Source organism: Oryctolagus cuniculus, chromosome 8 (assembly GCF_964237555.1).
Source record: "Oryctolagus cuniculus chromosome 8, mOryCun1.1, whole genome shotgun sequence".
In the NCBI taxonomy this organism is placed as follows: Eukaryota; Metazoa; Chordata; class Mammalia; order Lagomorpha; family Leporidae; genus Oryctolagus; species Oryctolagus cuniculus.
This window is the reverse complement of record NC_091439.1, coordinates 1104503-1126292: the sequence shown is the minus strand read 5'-3', so window position 1 is coordinate 1126292 and position 21790 is coordinate 1104503. Positions and strand designations below refer to the sequence as shown.

At 63.1% G+C, this 21790-nt stretch overlaps 1 protein-coding gene across 4 annotated transcripts in view; it reads left to right on the top strand.

Moving 5' to 3' along the window:
• BMP1 (bone morphogenetic protein 1) overlaps nucleotides 1-18696 on the top strand; it is a 38725-nt gene extending 20029 nt beyond the window's left edge. For 2 of the 4 annotated variants that reach the window (XR_011378152.1, XR_011378151.1), the window contains 12 exons: nucleotides 2251-2353; nucleotides 3757-3873; nucleotides 3999-4144; nucleotides 4251-4446; nucleotides 5585-5710; nucleotides 6226-6386; nucleotides 6649-6829; nucleotides 9504-10310; nucleotides 14152-14279; nucleotides 14516-14729; nucleotides 16564-16814; nucleotides 18079-18696. Coding sequence is in view for 2 of the 4 variants with exons in the window: in XM_017338316.3 (XP_017193805.3) it covers nucleotides 2251-2353; nucleotides 3757-3873; nucleotides 3999-4144; nucleotides 4251-4446; nucleotides 5585-5710; nucleotides 6226-6386; nucleotides 6649-6829; nucleotides 10185-10310; nucleotides 14152-14279; nucleotides 14516-14729; nucleotides 16564-16814; nucleotides 18079-18213 (1884 nt within the window). In the remaining 2 variants the exon portion in view is untranslated. The remainder of the gene's footprint in view (nucleotides 1-2250; nucleotides 2354-3756; nucleotides 3874-3998; nucleotides 4145-4250; nucleotides 4447-5584; nucleotides 5711-6225; nucleotides 6387-6648; nucleotides 6830-9503; nucleotides 10311-14151; nucleotides 14280-14515; nucleotides 14730-16563; nucleotides 16815-18078) is intronic. The other 2 variants (XM_017338316.3, XM_051836765.2) reach the window with 1 other exon arrangement.
• Nucleotides 18697-21790: the final 3094 nt, after the last annotated feature.

The window sequence follows — 21790 nt, the reverse complement described above, 5'->3', positions numbered from 1 at the left end:
CTGGGAGCCATGCCATGGACCTACTTTCTGCCCTCCTAGTTCAGATTTTGGTGCAGGGCAGGGAGAGACAGACAATAGCAGATCCCCCCCACCTCAGTGTGCACCAGCTCGGAGGTGACAAGCCAGAGGAAGGGGGACGGGGATGGGATAGGGTTACTGATTTTGTGTGGGATGGTCGCGTGAGTTGGGGCAGAAACTGGCAGGAAGCGAAGGGACACACGGGGCGGGAAGCTAGCAAGTGCAAAGGCCCTGAGGCTGCAGTAGGCTTGGTGTGTCAGGTCTGGTAAGGTTCGTGTGGCCACAGCCAAGGGACCGAGGACGAGAAATGGCCTTTGGAAGGAAGGGACTTTGCATTTCATCATGAGTGACACCCATTCTGAGCAGGAGAGAGGAGTGATTAGCATCACCCAAGGCCTGCTTGGAGCTTCGGGTGGGCACCCAGTTAGGTGCAGGGAAGGCTGGGCTAACCCCTGTGGGAGGGGAGAGTGGAGCGAGGCCCAGGGGTGTCAAGGGGGCGCCTACAGCACTGGGCACGCAGCGGTTGAGTGGCCTGAACTTGGAGTGGGGGGGGGGATCAGCCCGGCTCCATGGTCTCCTCCAGCCACCTTTGCGCTGGCTGTTGGGCTCCACCAGGGTTGGAGCTTTTTGGTGAGCACCGTGGAGGGAAGGAGCCGCAGAGGGGGAAGAGACTTGCTGTGACAGTGGCGCAGCCCTGGGCCCTTTTTGCTTCCTCTGTGAGCACCCCCCGTGTGGCCATTTGCTAGGAGGGTAGAAGGTTGCCACAAGGGTCTTAGCAAATCACTCCTCTCTCCAGATTTACTGCCTCCGTGTTACAGAACGCTGGGAGGTAGAGCGATAAGGCCTTCCCGTGGGGGTGGGGTGGGGAATAGTGATGACAAGAGTGGTCCAAAGTGCACTGTCCAGAACTGTCATCTTGCTCGACAACAGACCCGCCTTGAGGTCTTCCTCTTCCTGATTGATTTGAGAGATCGCCCATCCTGGTTCACTCTCCCCAAATGCCAGGCCAGAGCCAGGAGTCCAGAACTCGATCCAGGTCTCCCACAAGGGTAGCTGGGACCCAACCACTCCAACCATCGCCACTGCCTTCCAAGGTGTGTGTTAGCAGGAAGCTGGAGTCGGGAGCTGAGTCAAGGCGTTACAGCGTGAGCCCCGGTGTCACACCTGCTGGGCCGAATGCCTGCCCCCTACTCCCTGCCTCGGAAGCCTTTTCATCCTGGCTTCTGCTCTGACTCTCAGTGGGGGTGGGGGGAGCAGGCCTCCCGCCCTTCTCCAGCAGGGGACCCCTCCCCAAGGCTCAGACCCGCTGGGAGCATTGAGTGTCACTGCACCTGCCTTGTAGGTGGCACTGAACACCTGCTGGGGTCCCTGTTTGTGGGAAAACTCTTGAGTACCCAGCAGGCTCTGGGGCTCCCTGCAGGAACAGCCAAGGCCATGGTTTCCCTCCTGGAAGACCTGCTGGGGAGAATTGAGCCTTAGCAAGGTGGAGCTGAGGTAGCCATGGGCACCTGGTGAGCCGCAGGAGGTGCCGGGCCAGGGTTCCAGGCACTCACCCCTCCTCCCCCCTTCATCCACGAGGACACTGAGGCCCGGGGAGATTGGGTGGTCCCCCCAGGGCTCAGCAGGAAATGCAGAGCTGGGAGCTTTTCCCACGGGGTCTTCCACACGCATACCTTGATCTAGTTTAGGACAGCAATGGGCATCTTAGACCCACTGAGAGCAAGACATGCCCTCTGCTGTCAGCCTACCCTCTGCCCAGAATCAGGCTCAGTAAACCTGCAGGGTCTTCAAAAAGCTCACCGAAAAGGCATTTGGTGGGGGTGGGGGTGGGGGGTGGCGGGAACCTGCCTGGACTTGAAAGTTTTTGCACCAAAGTTAACTTCATTTCCCGTGAACTGATGCAAGTCCCTTTGCAGGTACTGCTGGTGACCCGGCCTTCCTTTCCTCCCCTCTCCCCCCCACCCCGGCGCCCCCAGGCCCTCCCCGGTGACTGTTCGTTGTTACGCCTGCAGGAGGCGCTGCAGTGGTCACGCACCTGGCGGGGGAGGGGGGTGATGTGGCGTGGGGAGCAGCGTAACCCTCTTCCTCCCCGTGTTCGTTGTTATGCCTGCAGCCCACCTGCAGGAGGCGCTGCAGTGGTCACGCACCTGGCGGGGGAGGCGGTGATGCTGGCAGGGGAGGCGGTGATGTGACGTGGGGAGCAGCGTAACCCTCTTCCTCCCCGTCCCCCAGATCATCCTGAACTTCACGTCCATGGACCTGTACCGCAGCCGCCTGTGCTGGTATGACTACGTGGAGGTGCGGGACGGCTTCTGGAGGAAGGCCCCCCTAAGAGGTAAAGGCCCCCCCTTTTTCCTGCGTCGCCACCACAGCTGGGTCCTTAGAACCACTCACACCCCGCCCTCCCTGTTCTCCTCCTGGGGCCAACACCTGGCCAGGCTGTGGGGCCAGGAGCCCTGGAGTCCTCAGTCCCAGTGTGACCTCAGGCAAGTCCTGTGTCCCCGGTTGGCCCTTCACAGTCGGTACGGGCTTCCAGGCCTCACTGGACCGGTGCAGGGGGGAGTCACGGGGGCCCCCGGGGGCTGTTCTGAGCATCCCAGGTGCTTTCAAGGCTCCCTTTGCTCTGTCACATGATCTGGCTTGTGGGTGTCCCCAAGCAGCCTGGCTTCAGAGACATTTGTTATAAACGGGTCAGGCCAGCCGCTTGCCCCCCGGGGCCTTGTTTTCTGGGGACACTTTGTCCCTGGTCGTGCAGGGGCAGGGCAGGGCAGGGCGGGGGAGTGTGTGAGAGAGCGCGTGGGGACTAAGTGGGTCAGAACCACAGAACAGACGGTGCTGTAATGAACTCGGCACAGGGGGTCGGTGCTGCCCGAGGCTCCTGTACCACACTCGAGCGACTACGCAGTGGCTCCAGGGAGACAGAGCTAGACAGTTAACGTTTATGTTGGTGCAAGCGGTTTTGAAATCTGTGCCTAGTTTCGTCATCATATGCATTTCCCACGACCTTTGGAAGTCCAGGGAGGATGAGCCACGCCCCTCTGGTCTGGATGCAGTCCTGGAGGGCTCTTGCGCGCTCACACCTTTGTTCTGCGGCCTGTGCCGGAAGCAGCCTGGCTCCCCACCCCCATCCTCCCCTTCCTCCTAGCCCCCCCCACCGGTTAGTCACCCAGAGCAGCTGTCGGCTGCAGACGTGTTAACCTTTCCAAGATCCTGGTTTCTTGTTCATAGCTCACATTCCTAGGCCGGCAGCCTCTGTCCCTGTGGGAAGCTGGGAAACACCCAGCCTTGTTGGCCACACAGATCCGTCCTCCCGGGTCCATTCCGACTGCAAATAACCCACAGATGGCCAGCCTCACCCATGAGGTGGGCTTCCTGGCCGGTTTTTCCCGCTAGGGGAGGACATTTTTCAGACTCGGTCCGCCCTGGGGTTCCAGGATTTATTTCGGGGCCTTGGGGGTTATCCGCTGTGTTTGAGCCCGCGAAAGCCTGCCTGGCTGGCATGCGCAGAGCGGGCTCAGCTCCTGTCTTGATTGTTCCTTAGCCTGGAGAAAGGTGGTGGCAGGGATACGAGAATGTTGCCCTCCAGGGGCGTGGCACTCAGGGGACACTGGCCTCTTATGAGAAGTCACCTTTGCCTCCTGTTGGGAACTGGCTGGCTTGAGCCTCCCGGAGAGGCAGCGGGGGGGAGGGGGCTGGGGCCTAGGCCGGGTCTCAGGGCTCCTCCCCGCTGTCACACAGGCCGCTTCTGCGGGGGCAAGCTCCCCGAGCCCATCGTCTCCACCGACAGCCGCCTCTGGGTTGAATTCCGCAGCAGCAGCAACTGGGTTGGAAAGGGCTTCTTCGCAGTCTATGAAGGTACAGGGAACGGGGCCACGGGGAGAGGCCGTGGGCCTGCTGGGGAGGACCAGCCTGGGGCACAGGGGCTAGGGGCTGCCAAGCAGGGCAGAGCGTGCTCATTAGCCACACCCTCTTCCCCAAAGCCATCTGTGGGGGTGACGTGAAGAAGGACAATGGCCACATCCAGTCACCCAATTACCCGGATGACTACCGGCCCAGCAAGGTGTGCATCTGGAGGATCCAGGTGTCTGAGGGCTACCACGTGGGCCTCACGTTCCAGTCCTTCGAGGTAGGTTGGGGACCCCGTGATGGGACGCTGAAACCCACCCCCACGCCCCCCACCTCCCCGCCGCCAGAGCTCTGTCCGCCCGCTGACCGTGTCCCCGCCCGCCCAGATCGAGCGCCATGACAGCTGTGCCTACGACTACCTGGAGGTGCGCGACGGGCACAGCGAGAGCAGCGCCCTCATCGGGCGCTACTGCGGCTACGAGAAGCCCGACGACATCAAGAGCACCTCCAGCCGCCTCTGGCTCAAGTTCGTCTCCGACGGCTCCATCAACAAAGCCGGCTTCGCTGTCAACTTTTTCAAAGGTGCGGGCTTCCCTGCTGCCGCGTCCTGCCATCCCCGCGGCCAGTCCGTCGCCTGTGTTCCTTTACTGGGGCCAGCGCAGACTGTGGGAGGGACGCAGGTGTGTGAGGAGCTGCTGAGGGGAGGGTCCACCCCCGGGGGAGGGGCTGCTGGGGGGAAGATCCACCCCCCTGGGGGAGGGGCTACTGGGGGAAAGATCCACCCCTGGGGGAGGGGCTTCTGGGGGAAGATCCACCCCTGGGGGAGGGGCTGCTGGGGAAAGATCCGTCCCTGGGGGAGGGGCTGCTGGGGAAAGATCCACCCCCGGGGGAGGGGCTGCTGGGGAAAGATCCGCCCCCTGGGGGAGGGGCTGCTGGGGAAAGATCCGTCCCTGGGGGAGGGGCTGCTGGGGAAAGATCCACCCCCGGGGGAGGGGCTGCTGGGGAAAGATCCGCCCCCTGGGGGAGTGGCTGCTGGGGGAAGATCCACCCCTGGGGGAGGGGCTGCTGGGTAAAGATCCGCCCCCTGGGGGAGGGGCTGCTGGGGAAAGATCCACCCCTGGGGGAGGGGCTGCTGGGGGAAGATCCACCCCCTGGGGGAGGGGCTGCTGGGGAAAGATCCGCCCCCTGGGGGAGGGGCTGCTGGGGAAAGATCCACCCCTGGGGGAGGGGCTGCTGGGAAAGATCCGCCCCCTGGGGGAGGGGCTGCTGGGGGAAGATCCACCCCCTGGGGGAGGGGCTGCTGGGGGAAAGCGCCACCCCCTGGGGGAGGGGCTGAATCAGTCTTCCATCTGTAAAATGGGCGCGGTAACAGTCCTTCCCCCACAGGCTGCGTGTGTGGACTGAAAGAGCGATGGAGGAAGATTACTTAGTGAGGGGAACAGCACAGGAGAGGCGCCAGGAAATGGTGCTGGCCGCCAGCCCAGTCCATGTGCCCAGAAGGGAGGCTCTGGGGCCCATCGTGGGGTATCTAGCACCCTCGGGGGGCTGGGAGGCAGGTTTGTCCACAGCTGAGTGGAGAGGTGAGCCTCACCGCTGACTCCCCCACGCTGGAAGGTAGACGCAAAGCCTGGGGGATCGTGAACTTGACCCTCCGGCAGAGGCTGGACGAGGGCCCGGCGGCAGCCTGCAGGGTCTCTAATCCCGCCTCTTTCCTCCGCAGAGGTGGACGAGTGCTCTCGGCCCAACCGCGGGGGCTGCGAGCAGCGATGCTTGAACACCCTGGGCAGCTACAAGTGCAGCTGTGACCCCGGCTACGAGCTGGCCCCCGACAAGCGCCGCTGTGAGGGTGCGCGGGCCCGACCCCCTTCTCCCCTGAGCCCTGCCCGCACCGTCCTGATGCCGTCCCCAGCCTTGGGGAGCTGGCCGGAGTTGCCCGTGCCCTCCTCCCAGCTCCTGGAGAACCCCGGCGAGAATGCACACTTGCCATGTGTTCTGCAGGCTGGCTTGGGGTTTGGCTTTAACGCTGACCTTGACCTGCAAAGCAATGTCAGTGTGGTGACCACACTGCAGGCTAAGGCGTCAGCGGGTTCTCCGAGCTGCCCCCTCTCCCGAGCCTCCAGGGGCTCCCAGGAGCCCCTGCCTCCCCCTTCTCCCTCTCAGAAGACCCCTGGCCTGTGGGGTCTTCCCACAGAGAAACACCCAGGCTTATACAACCCCGGACACCCACTCTCACCCTGCCTACTCCCTTCCGTCCCAGACGGATCAGACCCAAACCCCAGCCCGGCCCTGCCCTGCAGTAGGCAGTAGGCAGTAGGCAGTAGGGACTCCTGGTGACTGATGTCCCCCCCGGCCCCCCCCCAGCTGCCTGCGGTGGGTTCCTCACCAAGCTCAATGGCTCCATCACCAGCCCGGGCTGGCCCAAGGAGTACCCCCCGAACAAGAACTGTATCTGGCAGCTGGTGGCACCCACCCAGTACCGCATCTCCTTGCAGTTCGACTTCTTTGAGACCGAGGGCAACGACGTGAGTGCCCACTGGGGCTGAAAGGGGGCGGGAGGCATGGGAGCCCAGCTCGTGCCCACTTCCTGTCCTCCGAGTGCACTCTGAGAGTGGGGATGAGGGACCACACCCCATTCAGGGAGGCAGGGAGGCCTGAGGGAAGATCCGATCCGGGGCAGTAGGCAGGCAAAGGCTCCAGAGCCCACAGGCCAGGGAGCTTCCCCCCAGTGGGGTGGTCAGGAGAGGCTTCCTGGAGGAGGCAGCCTGGAGCTGGGCTTCCCGGCAGGTGTGCAAGTACGACTTCGTGGAGGTGCGCAGCGGGCTCACGGCCGACTCCAAGCTGCACGGCAAGTTCTGTGGCTCCGAGAAGCCTGAGGTCATCACCTCCCAGTACAACAACATGCGCGTGGAGTTCAAGTCCGACAACACCGTGTCCAAAAAGGGCTTCAAGGCCCAGTTCTTCTCAGGTAACCCCGGGCTGCCCCGCTCCAGCCCTGCACACGGCTGTCTTCCCCCTGGCGCTGCCCACCCCCCCCCCCTCCCCGCCCCAGCCCCATCTGGTGCCTGATGGTGGAGCTGGTGCACCTGCTCCCTGCCACCCCCCCCCCCCCCGCCACATACCCCGGGCCAGGCCCTCAGGCATCTGAGTTCCCAGATTCTGCACCCTCAAGGGAGTGGCAGGCCTCCAAGCGCTCCAGTGCCGGGAGGGTGGGGAAGAGGAGGATATTTGCCCCCGGTGAGGTGGGCCAGATTCCCTGGCAGGGGCCAGACTTCTAATCAGGCCCCGAGCAAGCCGTGCTGGGACTCCACCTTTCAGCACCCAGGCCTGCCCGCAGGATCCGAATCAATGGAGGCCTCAGCCTCTCTGAGCTGCAGGGGGCGGGGGCGGTGTCTTCAGAGGCAGTGGGCGGGCACCCAGGGTGTGTGTGGGGGCCCTGTGGTGGAGGGTGGGGAAAGCGGGAGGCCCCAGGGCTGGCCAGGGCAAGGTGGTTTTGTGGACGAGCCGCCCGGGGGTCCTCATCCCCAACCCGCCTGGTGGGCCGGGCATGGGGTGGGCAGGAAGCAGGAGGCCACGGCCGCGTCCACGCTGCCTCCCTTCTCCCCCTCCTCGCCCAGGGTCCTGCATCCTCGAGCCCCTATGTGGCCGCCCTGCATTCCCCTGCCTGCCCCACCTGGATGCCATGCACCTGCCCCTGTGCACGGGTTCCCTGCTTGGCACTGCCAGCCACCCTGCTCTGCTTAAAGTGCCCCATTGAGCTTCTGACTCAAAGCCATCCCGCCCCGCCCCACTGCTTGCTAAGACCCCTCCCCCGCCCCCACGCAATGCCAGTCCCTCCCTGCCCTGTGCCCAGCTCCTCCAAGGTGCTCGGGGGTGGGCTGCCCCGGGGATACCATTACCTGCTTACTCTCGTCTCTTCCTGCCCTTCTGTTGCTCCAGTCTTGGGGTGAGGTGGGGTGGGAGGGGGCTGGCACTTACCTCTGTCAGGCCTAGTCACTGCCCTGCCCCCCTGCGTGACCCCGTGCCACCCCACCCTCAGCCCTGCACACACACATGCTCACACACACCTGCAAGCACGCACACACACGGGTGCACACGCATTGCCCCGTCGCGAGGCCCCTCACCGGTGGGCATCAAGTGCAGCCCCCCAGGGCGTGGGGCCTCTGTCTGTGGCCCCCTCCCCCAGAAGGGGGCCTTTTGGACACTTGGGACACCCATCAAGGAGACCCTAAGGCAAGAAGGAGAAGAAAGAGCCGGAGACCTTCAGTGGGACCCCCGCCACCCTCCGGGGCATGTGGGCACTGTAGGGTGAGTGCCATCTCCTCGTCCAGGCCCGCGCCCGCCCCCTCTGTGCCCTTGCCCCTCCCACAAGCTGCCCCCTGGGCTCCGAGGTGAGGCTGCCCACTGCTCCCAACCTGTGCCAGAGTCCCCTGCCCCCCGAGGACGCTGACCTGGCCGCCCCCACTTGTCACTCAGCCAAGGACACACCCATTCACTCGGCCATTTGTGAGCGCTTATTTTACCCCTGCTGTGTGCCAGGCACAGTCCTAGGTATTCAGGGTACAACTAGGAGGAAAAGGAGTGGAAACAGGCCCGGGGAGTCTTTGCTGGGCCCCTTACTGCAGAGCACACAGGGATGTCTGCGGTGCCCCTGACCCCTACATCCCTGCAGGGTTAGTGCAAAGGCAGCCCTCGCTCCCTCCCCTCTGATGAGCCTCCTGAGCAGGAGCCCTTGGGAAGGGACCCCTGTGCGTCCCCAGGGGTCTGGCCCATCTGCTTTAGAGAAACAGAGCCTTCTGGGAGCTGATGCTGCAGCCCGAGGGCCTCTCTGATGGGGCCCAGGAGGTCTTTGCCACCGGCCGGCCGGCTGGCTGCCATCGGGTGGCTTTCTCCCTTGGGGTTCGCCCGTGGACCATCACACGGCCCCCCAGTGCCCACAGACAAACCTGAGGCTACATGGCCGAGGCCTACACACACCGCACCACGTGCAATCCTGTGTGTCAGTGCACGGGTGTGTGTGCGCGCGCGCACGCTTCCTCACATGGGCGAGGGCTCTTTGGAAACTTCGTGGAAAGTGGGCACTCTGAAAAATCCACGGGTGCATTTCCATCCTGTCTCGCCTCAGATCGCTTTATCTTTTAATCACATCTTTCCACGGGCTTTGGAAGGGCCCTTGGCCGTGGGAGCCGGCAGCGGCGTGTGTCTCCAGGTGGGCGGGTGACGCGTGTGCGTCTGTCTGGGTCCTGGTATCTGCACCCATGTGCACAGTGAGCGGCCATGTTGCAGTGCTGGCCCACGGGTGTGGATTGCCGTTGGGGGTGCAGCTCCCACGAGCCCCCTGCCCACCACTCCTGGTTCCTCTCCTCCCGAGTGCGCGCCTCGGTCCTGCGTGCCCCCCAGGCCTTCTCCCTGCCACAGGCTGTCTCCTGTCCCCTGTTGCTGCGCCTCTTTCCCCTGCCCCTTGCTAACCCAGCCCTCCGTGACCTGGCTGCGCCGGGCATGGCTGCCCGCATGCGTGCCCTGCCTGCCTCCCCGCTCCGCCCCGTGGCCCCGGGCCTGGTCTCCACTGCTGTCCCTCCCCTGGGCCCCCGCCCTCCACCCCCACCCCTCGGTCCCTTTTCTCCTTCTCTCTCTCATTTCAGAAAAGAGGCCAGCTCTGCAGCCCCCCCGGGGACGCCCCCACCAGCTCAAATTCCGAGTGCAGAAAAGAAACCGGACCCCCCAGTGAGGCCGGCCAGGCCTCCCAGACCCTACGTGTTACTCAGGAACCTCACCTCGGACGAATGGGCTGGGGGCTGCGGCGCCCCCCGCCCCCGGCCGCCGCCTCCGGCCGCACAGAACTGGTGCTCTCCTCTCCTCCTGGTCCCTCACAGCCACAGGGGGACCCCACCCCCACCCCTCCCCCCATTTTGATGGTGTCTGTGACATTTCCCGTTGTGAAGTAAAAGAGGGACCCCCGCGTCCTGCTCCTTTCTCTTGCAGTCTGCTTGTCCGTGTGTCTGTTTTTCCACTTGTCCGTCTGTCCAGTAAGCAGGTAATGGTAGAGGGTGCCCCCGGCGGTCAGCTCCGACCCTTCACCCCGCCTCCAGCCCACTTCTGCTCTCTTTCCCACAGCTGGGCCCCCTCAGCTGGCTCCGCTCGATGCAGTGCCCGGGACCCCCCACCCCAACTCTCCACCCCCCTCCCCCATCGGCGCCTTGCCCCCCCCCCCCACCCCTGCCCAGCTGTCTGTCTCCTGGAGGGAGGCAGCCCGGCCGCGTGCCCCGGGAGCAGGCAGCCCTGGGCCCTGCACAGACCCAGCCGCCCGTGTGCTCCCCTTGCAGACAAGGACGAGTGCTCCAAGGACAACGGCGGCTGCCAGCAGGACTGCGTCAACACGTTCGGCAGCTACGAGTGCCAGTGTCGCAGCGGCTTCGTCCTCCACGACAACAAACACGACTGCAAGGAAGGTAGGGACTGTGCCGAGACCCAGGCTGGCGGTGCGGCGTCTGCCCCGGGCGGCCCCGCGCTGGGGAGCGTCCGGACGGCCAGCGGTGCCTTCTCCATCAGCCTCAGTTCAGGCTCCCGGACCCGAGCAACCGTGGGGGTCACCTTGTGCCTCCCACATGTGGCGCAGGGACTCCCTCCACCTTCCCCAGCGTCCAAGCTCTGGTCTCTGCCCGCAGGGGACAGACGGACCGGGGCTCCATCTTGCCAGCTCTTAACAGTCGTTAGGGCTTTCTAAGACCCGCATCTAAGTGTTTTTCTTTCTTTCTTTTTTAATTAAAGATGTATTTATTTGTTTGAAAGACAGAATGATAGCCAGAGGGAGACACACACACACACACACACACACACACAGGTCTTTCATCTGCTGATGCACTCCTCAAATGGTCACCATGACCAGGGGGAAGCCAGAAGCCCAGAACTCCATCTGGGTCTCCCACATGGGTGCAGGGGCCCAAGCACTTGGGCCATCTTCCACTGCTATCCCAGGTGCATTAGCAGGGAGCTGGATCGGAAGCGGAGCATCGGGACTTAAAGCCATGCCCTGGTATGTGTCGGCTTAACCTGCTGTGCCACAACGCCAGCCCCCGAGTGTTTCTCTTTCTAACGGCCTCCCTCCAGCACGATGGACAGGACAGTGGCTCAGAGCCCAAGAGGGAGGGGATGGGATACTGGTTGAGGGCACAGACACGAGAGCCAGGGCGCCTGTTCCAGCCCTGTGTTTGGCGAGCTGTGTGCCCTTGAGTGGCTGTTACCTTCTTAGTGCCCCGGGTGCTTCTGTGTGAACTTAGGGAAAAAGAAGCCCTCTGTCCGAGGAGTGCCGGGGCCCTTTAACCTGGCAGCAAGTGCCCCTGGGCCTGTTGTCATGCTGGGTCCCACTCCTGACCCCGGAGCCCCGCAGCCCCACCCCAAGAATCCAGAACTTCACAGGTGGCAAACTCCACACGTGACCGCGGTGACAGCTCACGGAGAAAAGGCAGCTACGTGGAAAGGCCGGGTAAAACCACCTGGCGGCCCCGCGCAGAGGCTCTGTGTGACGTGTAAATGGATTCCGTGTTCCGATTCGGGTCGCACCCTGAGATACCTCACCGCGTCTACGCACATTGCCCCAAACCTGGAAGAACCCAAAACACTCGTGCTGCCAGCATCTTGGGCCACGGATGCTCCCATGCCATCCCACACCATCCCTGACGCCACCTGCTACAGCCCTGGCCCGCTGCGTGGGCTTCCCACGCAGCCCCCCTCAAGTCTCGCTGACTCCCAGGGCCCCCACCTCTTAGCTGGAGGGGGTTGTGTTCTGGTGCTGTCTGCTCTGTCCGCTCCCGGTGGGGAGGAGACCTCCAAGGACAAACAGCCGTGGGAAGATGCCCATCTACCCATCCGGCCTCCTGCCTCACTTGGAAGCACGCACGATCGCTCCCTTGGGTGCAGGAGCTCCAGAAAGGAGACCCTGTGTTCCAGGGAGCTCACAGTCTAGCTGGCGAGAGACGCAGAGGTGCTGGGAGACAGAGGCAGGGATGGGCGGCGGCCACGTGGGGAGGGTGGCGTGGCCGCATGAAGCCGTGGAGGCTCCGATGGGCAGAGACAGCAGCTTGGCCTGCAGCCTGAAGGGCTGTGCCGGCCTGGCCCTCGTAGCTGTACGTGCATTCGGTGAGCCCCTGGCCGTGGGCCTGGCCGTGCAGCCTGCGCCCTGCCCGTCCCTTTCTCCTCCTCCGCCCAGCAGGGCCCTGGCTGCCCACTTTTCCACGTGGAGCACACGGCCCTTGGTGATCGGTATCTGTTTTCAAGCTGTTTGGGATGCGCGTTATTATTATTTTTTTTAATGTTTATGTATTTGAAAAGCAAAGCAACAGAGAGAAAGGGAGAGAGGGGGAGAGTGAGACAGAGAGACAGGGAGAGACAGAGAGATCTTCATCCACTGATTCATTCCCCAAATGCCTGCAGCAGGAACTGTGTTGTGGCACAGTGGGTTAAGCCGCTGCCTATGACACCACCATCCCATGTGGATGCTGGTTCGAGTCCCAGCTGCTCTGCTTCTGTGCTAGCTCCTGTTAATGTGCCTGGGAAAGCAGCGGAAGATGACCCAAATAGTTGGGCCCCTGCAACTCACATGGGAGACCCAGATGAAGCTCCTGGCCCCTGTCTTTAGCCTGGCTCAGCTCCAGTCATTGAAGCCATATGGGGAATGAACCAGTCTCCCTTTCTCTCTCTCTCTCTCTAACTCTGCCTTTCAAATCTCCTTTTTTGAAAGATTTATTTTATTTATTTGAAAGACAGTTATAGGGAGAAGTAGAGACGGGGGGGGGGGGGTTTCCATCCACTGGTCACTTCCCAAATGGCCTCAACGGCCAGAGCTGTGCCGATCTGGAGCCAGGAGCCAGGAGCTTCTTCTAGGTCTCCTACGCTGGTGCAGGGGCCCAAGGACTTGGACCATCTTCTGCTGCTTTCCCAGACACATTAGCAGGGAGCTGGATCAGAAGTAGAGCAGCTGGGACTCTAACCAGTGCCCATATAGGATATTGGTGCTGTAGGTCAGGGCTTTAACCCACTGTGGCACAGCGCTGACCACTCAAATAAATCTTAAAAAATAAAAAAAATGCCTGCCACAGCCAGGGCTGGGCCAAACCAAAGCCAGGAGCCTGGAGCTCCATCTGGGCCTCCCACATGGAGGGCGGGACTCATCTACTTGAGCTGTCACCTGCTGCCTCCCAGGGTGCTCAGAGTGGAAAGTGGGGGCGAGACTCAAACCTGGACACTCAGATACGGCACGTGGGCATCCCAAGCAATGGCCTAATAGCTGCCCCAAACCACACTTCCCAGGGGACAGGCTGGGGACTGCCATCGCTGAGGGTGCTGGCGAGGAGTGTGGGTGCTCGGCCCTGCCTCCAGCTGCAGAGGAGGGTGGCTGAGGTTAACCCAGTCCGCCCTCGCACCTGTGCCTTCTCCATCCGTGGGGTCAGCCCACCCTAGCTGTCCTGAGCACTGGGACTTCTGCTGTAGCCGTTGTCCCCTGACCAGTATATTGTGGCACTTTGTAGGTGGCACTTACGTTGCATTGGGATGTACAATGTGCCACGGGGGGCAGGTGTCTGGTTAAGATGCCTCTTGGGACACCGAGTTCAAGGGCCCAGCTCTGCTGCTGGTTCCAGCTTCCTGCTAACGCACGCTCTGGGCAGCCAGCTGTGACTTGCCCCAGCCCTGGCCCTTACAGGCATTTGGGGAATAAACCAGCAAATGGAAGCTCTTGGTCTGTCTCCCTCTGTGTCTTTGCCTCTCATGAATAAATTAATTTAAAAAAGCGCACAGGAAGATGAGCGTGGGTTCTGTGCAAAATCCATGCCCGTTTATGTAAGCAGCTTGAGCACCTGCAGACCTTGCTGTCTGCCGTGGGTCCTGGGAACATTCGTTCCCCTGTGGACGCCAAGGGCCAGCCATACTGAGTGAAGGATCAGCTCCCTGGAGGAACCGGAAGCGGCTGCGGAGCGGGCGGTGCCCTGTGCCGAAGCCTGGGGTGGGGGCGGCCATTGCTGTGGTTGACATCACCCAGGGTTTCATGGCAGCGGGCGTGGGGAGGATTGAGTCAGGTGCCAAAGTCCTTGTGATGCTGGCGGTGACAGGTGCAAGGAGGGGGCAGGGGTGGCCCCGGGGGAGCACCGCGGGGTCACACTGAGGGCTGCGGCAGGCAGCAGCCAGCTAGTGTTCCCGCAGGCCTGCAGGGGAACAAGACAGGAGACATGGGGGAAGTGGGGGCGGGGTGGGTAAGGGCCTCTCTTGCAGGAGGTGCCATCACTCACTTCCCCACAGCTGGCTGTGACCACAAGGTGACGTCCACCAGCGGCACCCTCACCAGCCCCAACTGGCCCGACAAGTACCCCAGCAAGAAGGAGTGTACCTGGGCCATCTCCAGCACCCCCGGGCACCGGGTCAAGCTGGTAGGTGCCCGGCCCCCAGCTGCATGGGCACCCCTGCTCCTCCACGTCCTGTGGGTGCCACCTCCAGAGCCCCTGCAGCCTGGGGGCGGGGGGCTGGGCTGAGCCCCGGGACCCGGCACCCAGCTGCTGCCTGGGCACAGCCTCCTCTCCCAGCACTGCCCGTTCCTGGGACCACCTGGGCCCCCGCCCCTGTTCCCAGCCGCGTGTTTAAGCTGCCTGCCCCTCGCGCCCTGCAGACCTTCGTGGAGATGGACATCGAGTCCCAGCCCGAATGCGCCTACGACCACCTGGAGGTGTTTGACGGCCGCGACGCCAAGGCCCCTGTCCTGGGGCGCTTCTGTGGCACCAAGAAGCCCGAGCCCGTCCTGGCCACCGGGAACCGCATGTTCCTGCGCTTCTACTCGGACAACTCGGTCCAGCGCAAGGGCTTCCAGGTGCAGCACTCCACAGGTGGGGCCCCTGCCGCCCTGGGGGGCTGCAGAGCCCGTGTCAGCTCAGACACACGGGGCCCTGCGGCCCAGGAGGCGGGGCATGCCAGTGTGTCCTGGGGACCAGGCCAGGGGCTCCGAGTGGGCGCCGAGGGGTGCGGGGCTGGGGGAGGGTCACAGGTCAGGGTCAGAAAGGACTGGGCGGTGATGGCGATTGCTGGGGGGGGAGCTAGAGCAGCTGGGATGGGGAGGAAGTACCCTACAGCTCCCACTGAAAGTGCAGTTGCCTCCTCATTCTCCAGCCCCCCCCATACTCACTCACTCATTCACTCATTCACTCATTCATTCTGCAGTTATCTAGTAAAATGTGGCAGCTGGCATCCTAAGTGCTGGTCACGAAATGAACCAAGCAGAAAAAAAAAAAAAGGGCCGGTGCTGCAGCTCACTAGGCTAATCCTCCGCCTGCGGCGCCGGCACCCCGGGTTCTAGTCCCGGTTGGGGTGCCGGATTCTGTCCTGGTTGCTCCTCTTCCAGTCCAGCTCTCTGCTGTGGCCGGAGAGTGCAGTGGAGGATGGCCCAAGTCCCTGCACCCGCATGGGAGACCAGGAGAAGCACCTGGCTCCTGGCTTCAGATCAGCGCGGTGCACCGGCCGCGGTGGTCAATGGAGAGTGAACTAACGGAAAAAGGAAGACCTCTCTCTCTGTCTCTCTCTCTCTCACTGTCCACTCTGCCTGTCAAAAAACAAACAAACAAACAAACAAACAAAAAACAAAAAACCAGCCATCAAGGGGCTTCCTCTGCATTCATTGGTTGCCTAAGCTCCTTTTCTTTTTTTTTTTTTTTTTTTAAGACTTATTTATTTGAGAAGCAGTCAGAGACAGAGAGGAAGAGAGAGAGAGATCTTCCGTCTACCATTCACTCCCCAAATGGCCACAATGGCCAGAGCTGGGCCGATCCAAAGCCAGGAGCCAGGAGCTTCTTCCGGGTCTCCCACGTGGGTGCAGAGGCCCAAGTACTTGTGCTTTCCCAGGCCATTAATAGGGAGCCGGATCGGAAGTGGAGCAGCCAGACTCAAACTGGCGCCCATATGGGATGCCGGCACTGCAGGCAGAAGCTTAGCCTACTACGCCACAGCGCCGGCCCCTCGGCTGCTGTTGGCTGAACCTCCTCTGTGCCAGAAGACAGGGGCGCAGGGCGGTGACTCTGGCCTGAGCCCCTCCCCCGCTGGGAGCTCACAGCCCAGGAGTCACGCAGGCCCAGGCAGTTGCAACACGAGACAGAACCAGAGCAGGGCGAGAGAAAAGGCGCCGAGGCCTCCTGGACCGGGCAGTGGTGGAGGCATTTCTGGTGGGGGAGGGGCCCTTGCAGAGCCACACCCAGTGCGGCCCAGGGTGTGGCCAGGTGACCAGATGGCGTGAGGGCAGCGGTGGCTGCAGACAAGGGCTGGAGCCGGAGACCTTGAATGCCAGACCCAGGCTGTCGGTTGGGAGCGCCGTCCCTGCACGGCGGGGTACAACATTGAGCCACTGTTTTAAAATGAGCCGTTTTTGTAGAAAACCCAGATGCGCAGCTTTTCGAAAACGAAAGCTCCTGGGCAGTGTTGCTTGCCCTGGAGCCAGTTGGCAGTGTCCCCTTTAGACAGCCTCGGCCCGCAGAGCGCCCCCACCCCCTCCAGTGGTCAGCTCCTGGAGGTGGAGCAACCAGGCACCTGCTCTGGGCCCCGTCCCTGGCCAGGAGGCCTCTGCCGCCAGCCTCCGTCTGGCCACGGGGGTCCAGGGCAGGGGTGGGGAGGGTGCAGCCCCGTGCCTGGCCGGTGGCGGCGCTCAAGGTGTGGTGGCCCATCTTGTCCCCGCAGAGTGTGGGGGCCAGGTGCGGGCAGACGTGAAGACCAAGGACCTGTACTCCCACGCCCAGTTCGGAGACAACAACTACCCCGGGGGCGTGGACTGTGAGTGGGTCATCGTGGCCGAGGAGGGCTACGGCGTGGAGCTCGTGTTCCAGACGTTCGAGGTGGAGGAGGAGAGCGACTGTGGCTACGACTACATGGAGCTCTTCGATGGCTACGACAGCACCGCCCCCAGGCTGGGGCGCTACTGCGGCTCCGGGGTGCGTTCCCAGCCCCACGCCAGAGGCCCAGCACAGATGTGGGCGGCATGCCTGCGCTCCTGGGCAGGCTGGGGGCGGGGGCTCCAGTGGCCAGTCTCCCTGGGCCTTCCCCACCCCCGCAATCTGGGCAGGAGAGATTCCTACAGCCTCAGGGCCAGGCCCTGCCCAGGACCTGTTTGGTGGGGGCTGGGGAGCAGGACAGAGTGCCTGTGGCCCCCTACGCCCCCTTGCCCTGTTCAAGGCCGCTCTCAGAAGGTGCAGCCCGTGGCCCTCCTACACATCGGGAGGGCTAGAACATTCTGTAAAGTGGCAGCCAGTGATGGGGCGGGGTCTGAGCTGAGTCACTGAACCAGGCCCTAACCCACCTCCACCTCCACTCCTACCCCCTCCTCTGTCCATTTCTTCCCCAGGGACTGGGAAGTCCCCCCAAAGCCCTGCTCCTGCTGTCTAGGCAAGCCCTGAGCATTACTTCCTCCCTGTGTAACGGCAGTGGCTAACCCCATGCGTGATTCATTTGCCTCCCCAAACGAGTCTGTGGCTTCTCTCTCCCTCTCTCCCTCTCTCCCTCTCTCCCTCTCTCTCTCTCTCTCTCTCTCTCTCACACACACACACACACTCACATGCTTCCTCTCACATGCTCACATGTACTCTGTCTCACCTCCCTGGCCTTGCTCCAGGGCAGTCTGGGGCCCAGGAGAGGGTTAGGGCTCCCGGGAGCTGCGGCAGCTGCTGGGCCCAGCATTGGCTGAACCTCCCCTTGGGAGCCAAACTCAGGCCTTTGCGTGACTGGCAGCGGCTGGGGAGAGGGAGTGGGAAGCGGGAGGCGAGCACAGCCCCTCTGCCTGCTGGCTTCCAAGCCAGCACGCCCTCCCCACTCTGCCCTCCATCAGAGCCGCACACCCAGCCAGGTGTCCCCAGGTGGCTTCTTCCCCTCCCCCCAGACAGGAGCCCCATCCAGGCACAGTAACTAAAAATGCCCCCCAGGGGCTCAGAAACCTTTTTCTTTCATGCTGGAGGACCAGGGTTCTCTGCAGGCCGCTGTACCCTGAGTGGGCGGGAGGGGGCGCTACCTGGAGCGGACTGTGAAGCCAGATCTGCAGAGACTGACCGTGAACTTGAGACAGACTCCTCCACCCCATGTTCCTTCCACACCCCAGGCACCCCATTCGGCTCCCACCAAGAAGCTCTGCTTACAGGGACTGAGGGCAGTGGGGAGGGTCGGGGGGCCCCTGCCTCCCTCACACCCCTCTCGCTTCTCCACCAGCCCCCCGAGGAGGTCTACTCGGCTGGAGACTCCGTCCTGGTGAGGTTCCACTCGGATGACACCATCACCAAAAAAGGCTTCCACCTGCGCTACACCAGCACCAAGTTCCAGGACACACTCCACAGCAGGAAGTGACGGCTGCTGCCCTCGGTCAGCCAGGCCGGACAGTGCAGGGTCGGGGTGAGCGAAGGCGCCAGGACCTGCAGGTGCTGCCGTCCCCGGAGGTGGGGGGACTGGACTCCTTCATCAGCGATCCTCACAGCCAGAGCGAGGGGGCAGGGCCAGGGAGCCAGCTCGCTCCCTGAGACACTTGAAGTGACCGTCCCTCCCCGGGAGGCCCCGCCGGGCCCAGGGGCTGTCCCGTAGCGCCTGCCGCCTCCCGCCCAGCTCTGCTCGCTGCGTTGTGTACAGCCGGCGGCGGCGGTGTCTGCATTGTAACGTGCGTCTCTCACCCTCCTCCAGCCTCCACTGGGCACACGTGTCCGTGCCTGTCCCCCAGGGGCCACAGTGGGGGCGGGGAGTGGCAGGAGAAACAAGACAAGGGCGTCTCTCGGGCCCAGTGGCTGGTCAGTCACACCGGGGGTACCCCGGCCAATAAACAGAAAGTGTTACAGCCAACCTCCCGTGGCCTGCCGGATGCTGAGTGGGGGTGTGGGAGTGTGGGGGCTGGGGGGAGGGTGTGTGTCCTGGTGCAGATGTGCGGGCTGGCTGCGGCTGGGGCCGGCGTGCAGCCAGCACACCTGGCCTTGCTGGCCACCCTTCCCTCTTGCCTTTCCAGGTCCCTGGAGGGTGTGATTTCACACTCGGGCACACACACAAACACACTCACTCTCGCACAGGCGCCCGGCACACTGCAGTCAGCAGGCTGGCTGCTGCCCATGGCCCTCCCACATATTCTATAAAGAGGCTGTTGGGTGGGGAGGGAGGAGGGATGTAAAAGGGGCTCGCGCTGTGTGTCCATCTGGGTGGAAGGAGGGGGGGCGCTGCAGGGTGTTGGCAGCGGGAGCAGAGTGAGGGGGGGACCCAGCAGGAGCCAGAAAAGCCTCGGTAGCTGGGTCGGGCCCCCAGGCCTGCCTGTCGCATGGCCACACACGAAGCACTGGCCCCTGCAGGTCCCCTTCTTGTGCAGGCAAGAGCCAGACACTTGTCAGGCAGCCACTGAGCAAACATTCCAGCTCGGGTCCCTCTCCCCAGGCGACCCCAGGCTGCGTCTGGTCCAGCCGCCACTTTCCTCCCTCCCCTGCCAACGGGGAGGCCCAGGCCTCTGCCGTCCCGAGGCCAGGAGAGGAGAGAAAACAGGCCTTCCAGAGAGACCTCCTGCTGGCTCTGTGTGGATCTCCCGGGGGAAGAGACCCCTAGAGAGGAGCCCGCTGTTGCGTCTGGGCTGGCAGCTGCCACACTCTGGAGAGGCCGATGCCTGGGCTCTCAGTGGACTGTGGGCCTCGTGCTGGCCCCAGTGCGTACCAGATGCTGTCAGTCTGGACCCAGTGTTGGGGGGGACCCCTGGGCAGCCGTGTGGCACGTGGACCTTGTAGGCGGAAAGCCGTGGATCCAGACATGCCACTCATATCCCCCACGTGCTCAGCACCCTCTTCCAGGAATGCAGGCTGCAGCTCTGTCCCGCAGGCCTGATGACGGGGCAGGGAGCGGGAGAGACCCAGAGGGCTACTGCTATGGCCCCGTGGAGTCCCAGGCTGTGAGGTCACGGCCACCCCTCCTGGCTTCCTTCTCTGGTGGGGATGCTCGGGATAGCATGATGGGCCAGCAACAGAATGGAAAGACCCCTTGCCCCGTCCCCCAGTGGTTGGAGCCACCTGGGCGCCTCGCCCACACCTGGGCATACCCACTTATGTAGGCGAGAATTCACAGCAGAATCTCTCTCAGTGGCCACAGTTATGTTGGGAGCTCCAAGGACTACAGACCTAGCTCCTATGCCCCCATGCCCAGAGGAGCAGCGGGCAGCCCCCAGCGTGGATGATGGACAGGTGGAGGAGGACAAGCGGGGGTCTCCCTCCTTGGGGCGGGGGAGGCTGCTCAGAGCTGGCTGAGACCATGTCAGGAGTCAGTAGGTTAACATACAGGGGCAGGCCGCTGACGGTTTAGACACTGGTGAAGATGCTCGTGTCATGTATTGGAACATCTGGGTTCTAGTCCTGGTTCCAGCTCCTCGTTCCAGCTGTCTGCTAATGAGCCCCCTGGGAGGCCACAGGTGGCGACTCAAGTCGTTGGGTCTTTGCCAGCCAATGTGGGAGACCCAAGATGGGCTCCTGGCTCCCAGCTGGGACCCAGCCCAGCCCTGGCTGTTGTAGGCATTATGGGAGTGAACCAGCGGAGGGGAGATGTCTGTCTGTCTCTCGGTTTCTCTGGCCCAGGCCACCCTCACCTTCCGGCTGCTCCTGGGGTCTAGATGAGAGCGGCTTCAGCAGCTGCCCATAGCTGGGTGATGGGGGGTCGGGGAGCCCCCTGGCTCTCCAGCTGGCTCCAAGCCCTGGGGGTCTCATTGGGACAGGGAGAGACGGGCCAGGGTAGAGATTAGCATAGCTCCCAGTTTGTACCTCCCTCTAGGGCGGCAGGAGCCTGGCAGTCAGGAGCTGTTGGCCAGCTGTCCCCTCCCCGGGCCTCTGCTCCCCCAAACCAGTGACCTGTCCCTCAGAGCCAGGAGAAAGCCCGGTCCAGCCTCCAAGGCAGAGGTGTGGGGTGCTCCACCCCTCACTCTCCTTTTCCCTCTTCCTGCCCCTCCCCTCGGCCGCACACCCTTCTCAGTAGTATGAAGGTCACAGGCTGGAGAGCACACGTGGCTCTACGTCTGGTGGCTGTGTGACCCTGGGTGAGTCACTTCCCCTCTCTGTGCCTAGATATTGACACTACCACCATCCTCATGGTCAAGGGTGAGACGGCCTTTGGAGTGAGCTGTCACTGCACCGTCACCGGGAGCGCACCTGCTGTTCCTTTCCTGGTCCAGACAAGCCTCTCGTTTCTGACCGCTTTGTTCCCGTGCTCCAAGGGAACCTCTGGGTGCAGCGTTTCCCGTCAGGCGTTGGGAGCTCAGGGCGCAGCCACCGTTGCTGGAGGGGGCAGTGCTAATGCACAGCCGGGAGGAGCTTTGTGCGGGCAGCAGGGGGTGTTTTTCTGGCCAGCTGGTGGCCTCCCTGGGCATCTCCCAAATCACACCCTGTGCTCAACTGTCCCCACGCACAGGCTGATTCTGGAATCCGTGAAAGATTCGCTGCTCCAGTTTGCAAAAATAGTAGTGCCTGATTGGGGGAGTTGGGGAGAGGGCAGCCAGATGTTTCCCCCAGAGAACCTCCAGGCCCCCGACCCAGCCTCCTGCCAACCAGAGCTGCCACTTCTCCTGCCGCAGCCTGCCCCGCCCCCGCCCCCGCCCCCACCCCGGCGACATCTGGTCCCGATCTCCGGCAGACGCTGTGGCCACGCGGCTTTCCCACCAATCACCTCCTGGCTCAGCTTCCCGAGGGCCTCCATCCCTTTCTGTGGGTGAAACGGTGAGGGGCCTCGGTGTTGGAGGGGGCAGGGACTCATCCACCCAGGACTGTAGGGAGAATGGCTGGCCCGGGAGGAAAGGTGGGAACAGAGGTGCGGAGGAGAGTGTGTGTGTCGGGCAGAGGCGGGTGGAGGGCGGGCCTGTACCCCAGGGCCTCCCATTCCCTCGCTGCCCACACAGGAGATGGAGCTAACTCAGGGAGCCTCTGCT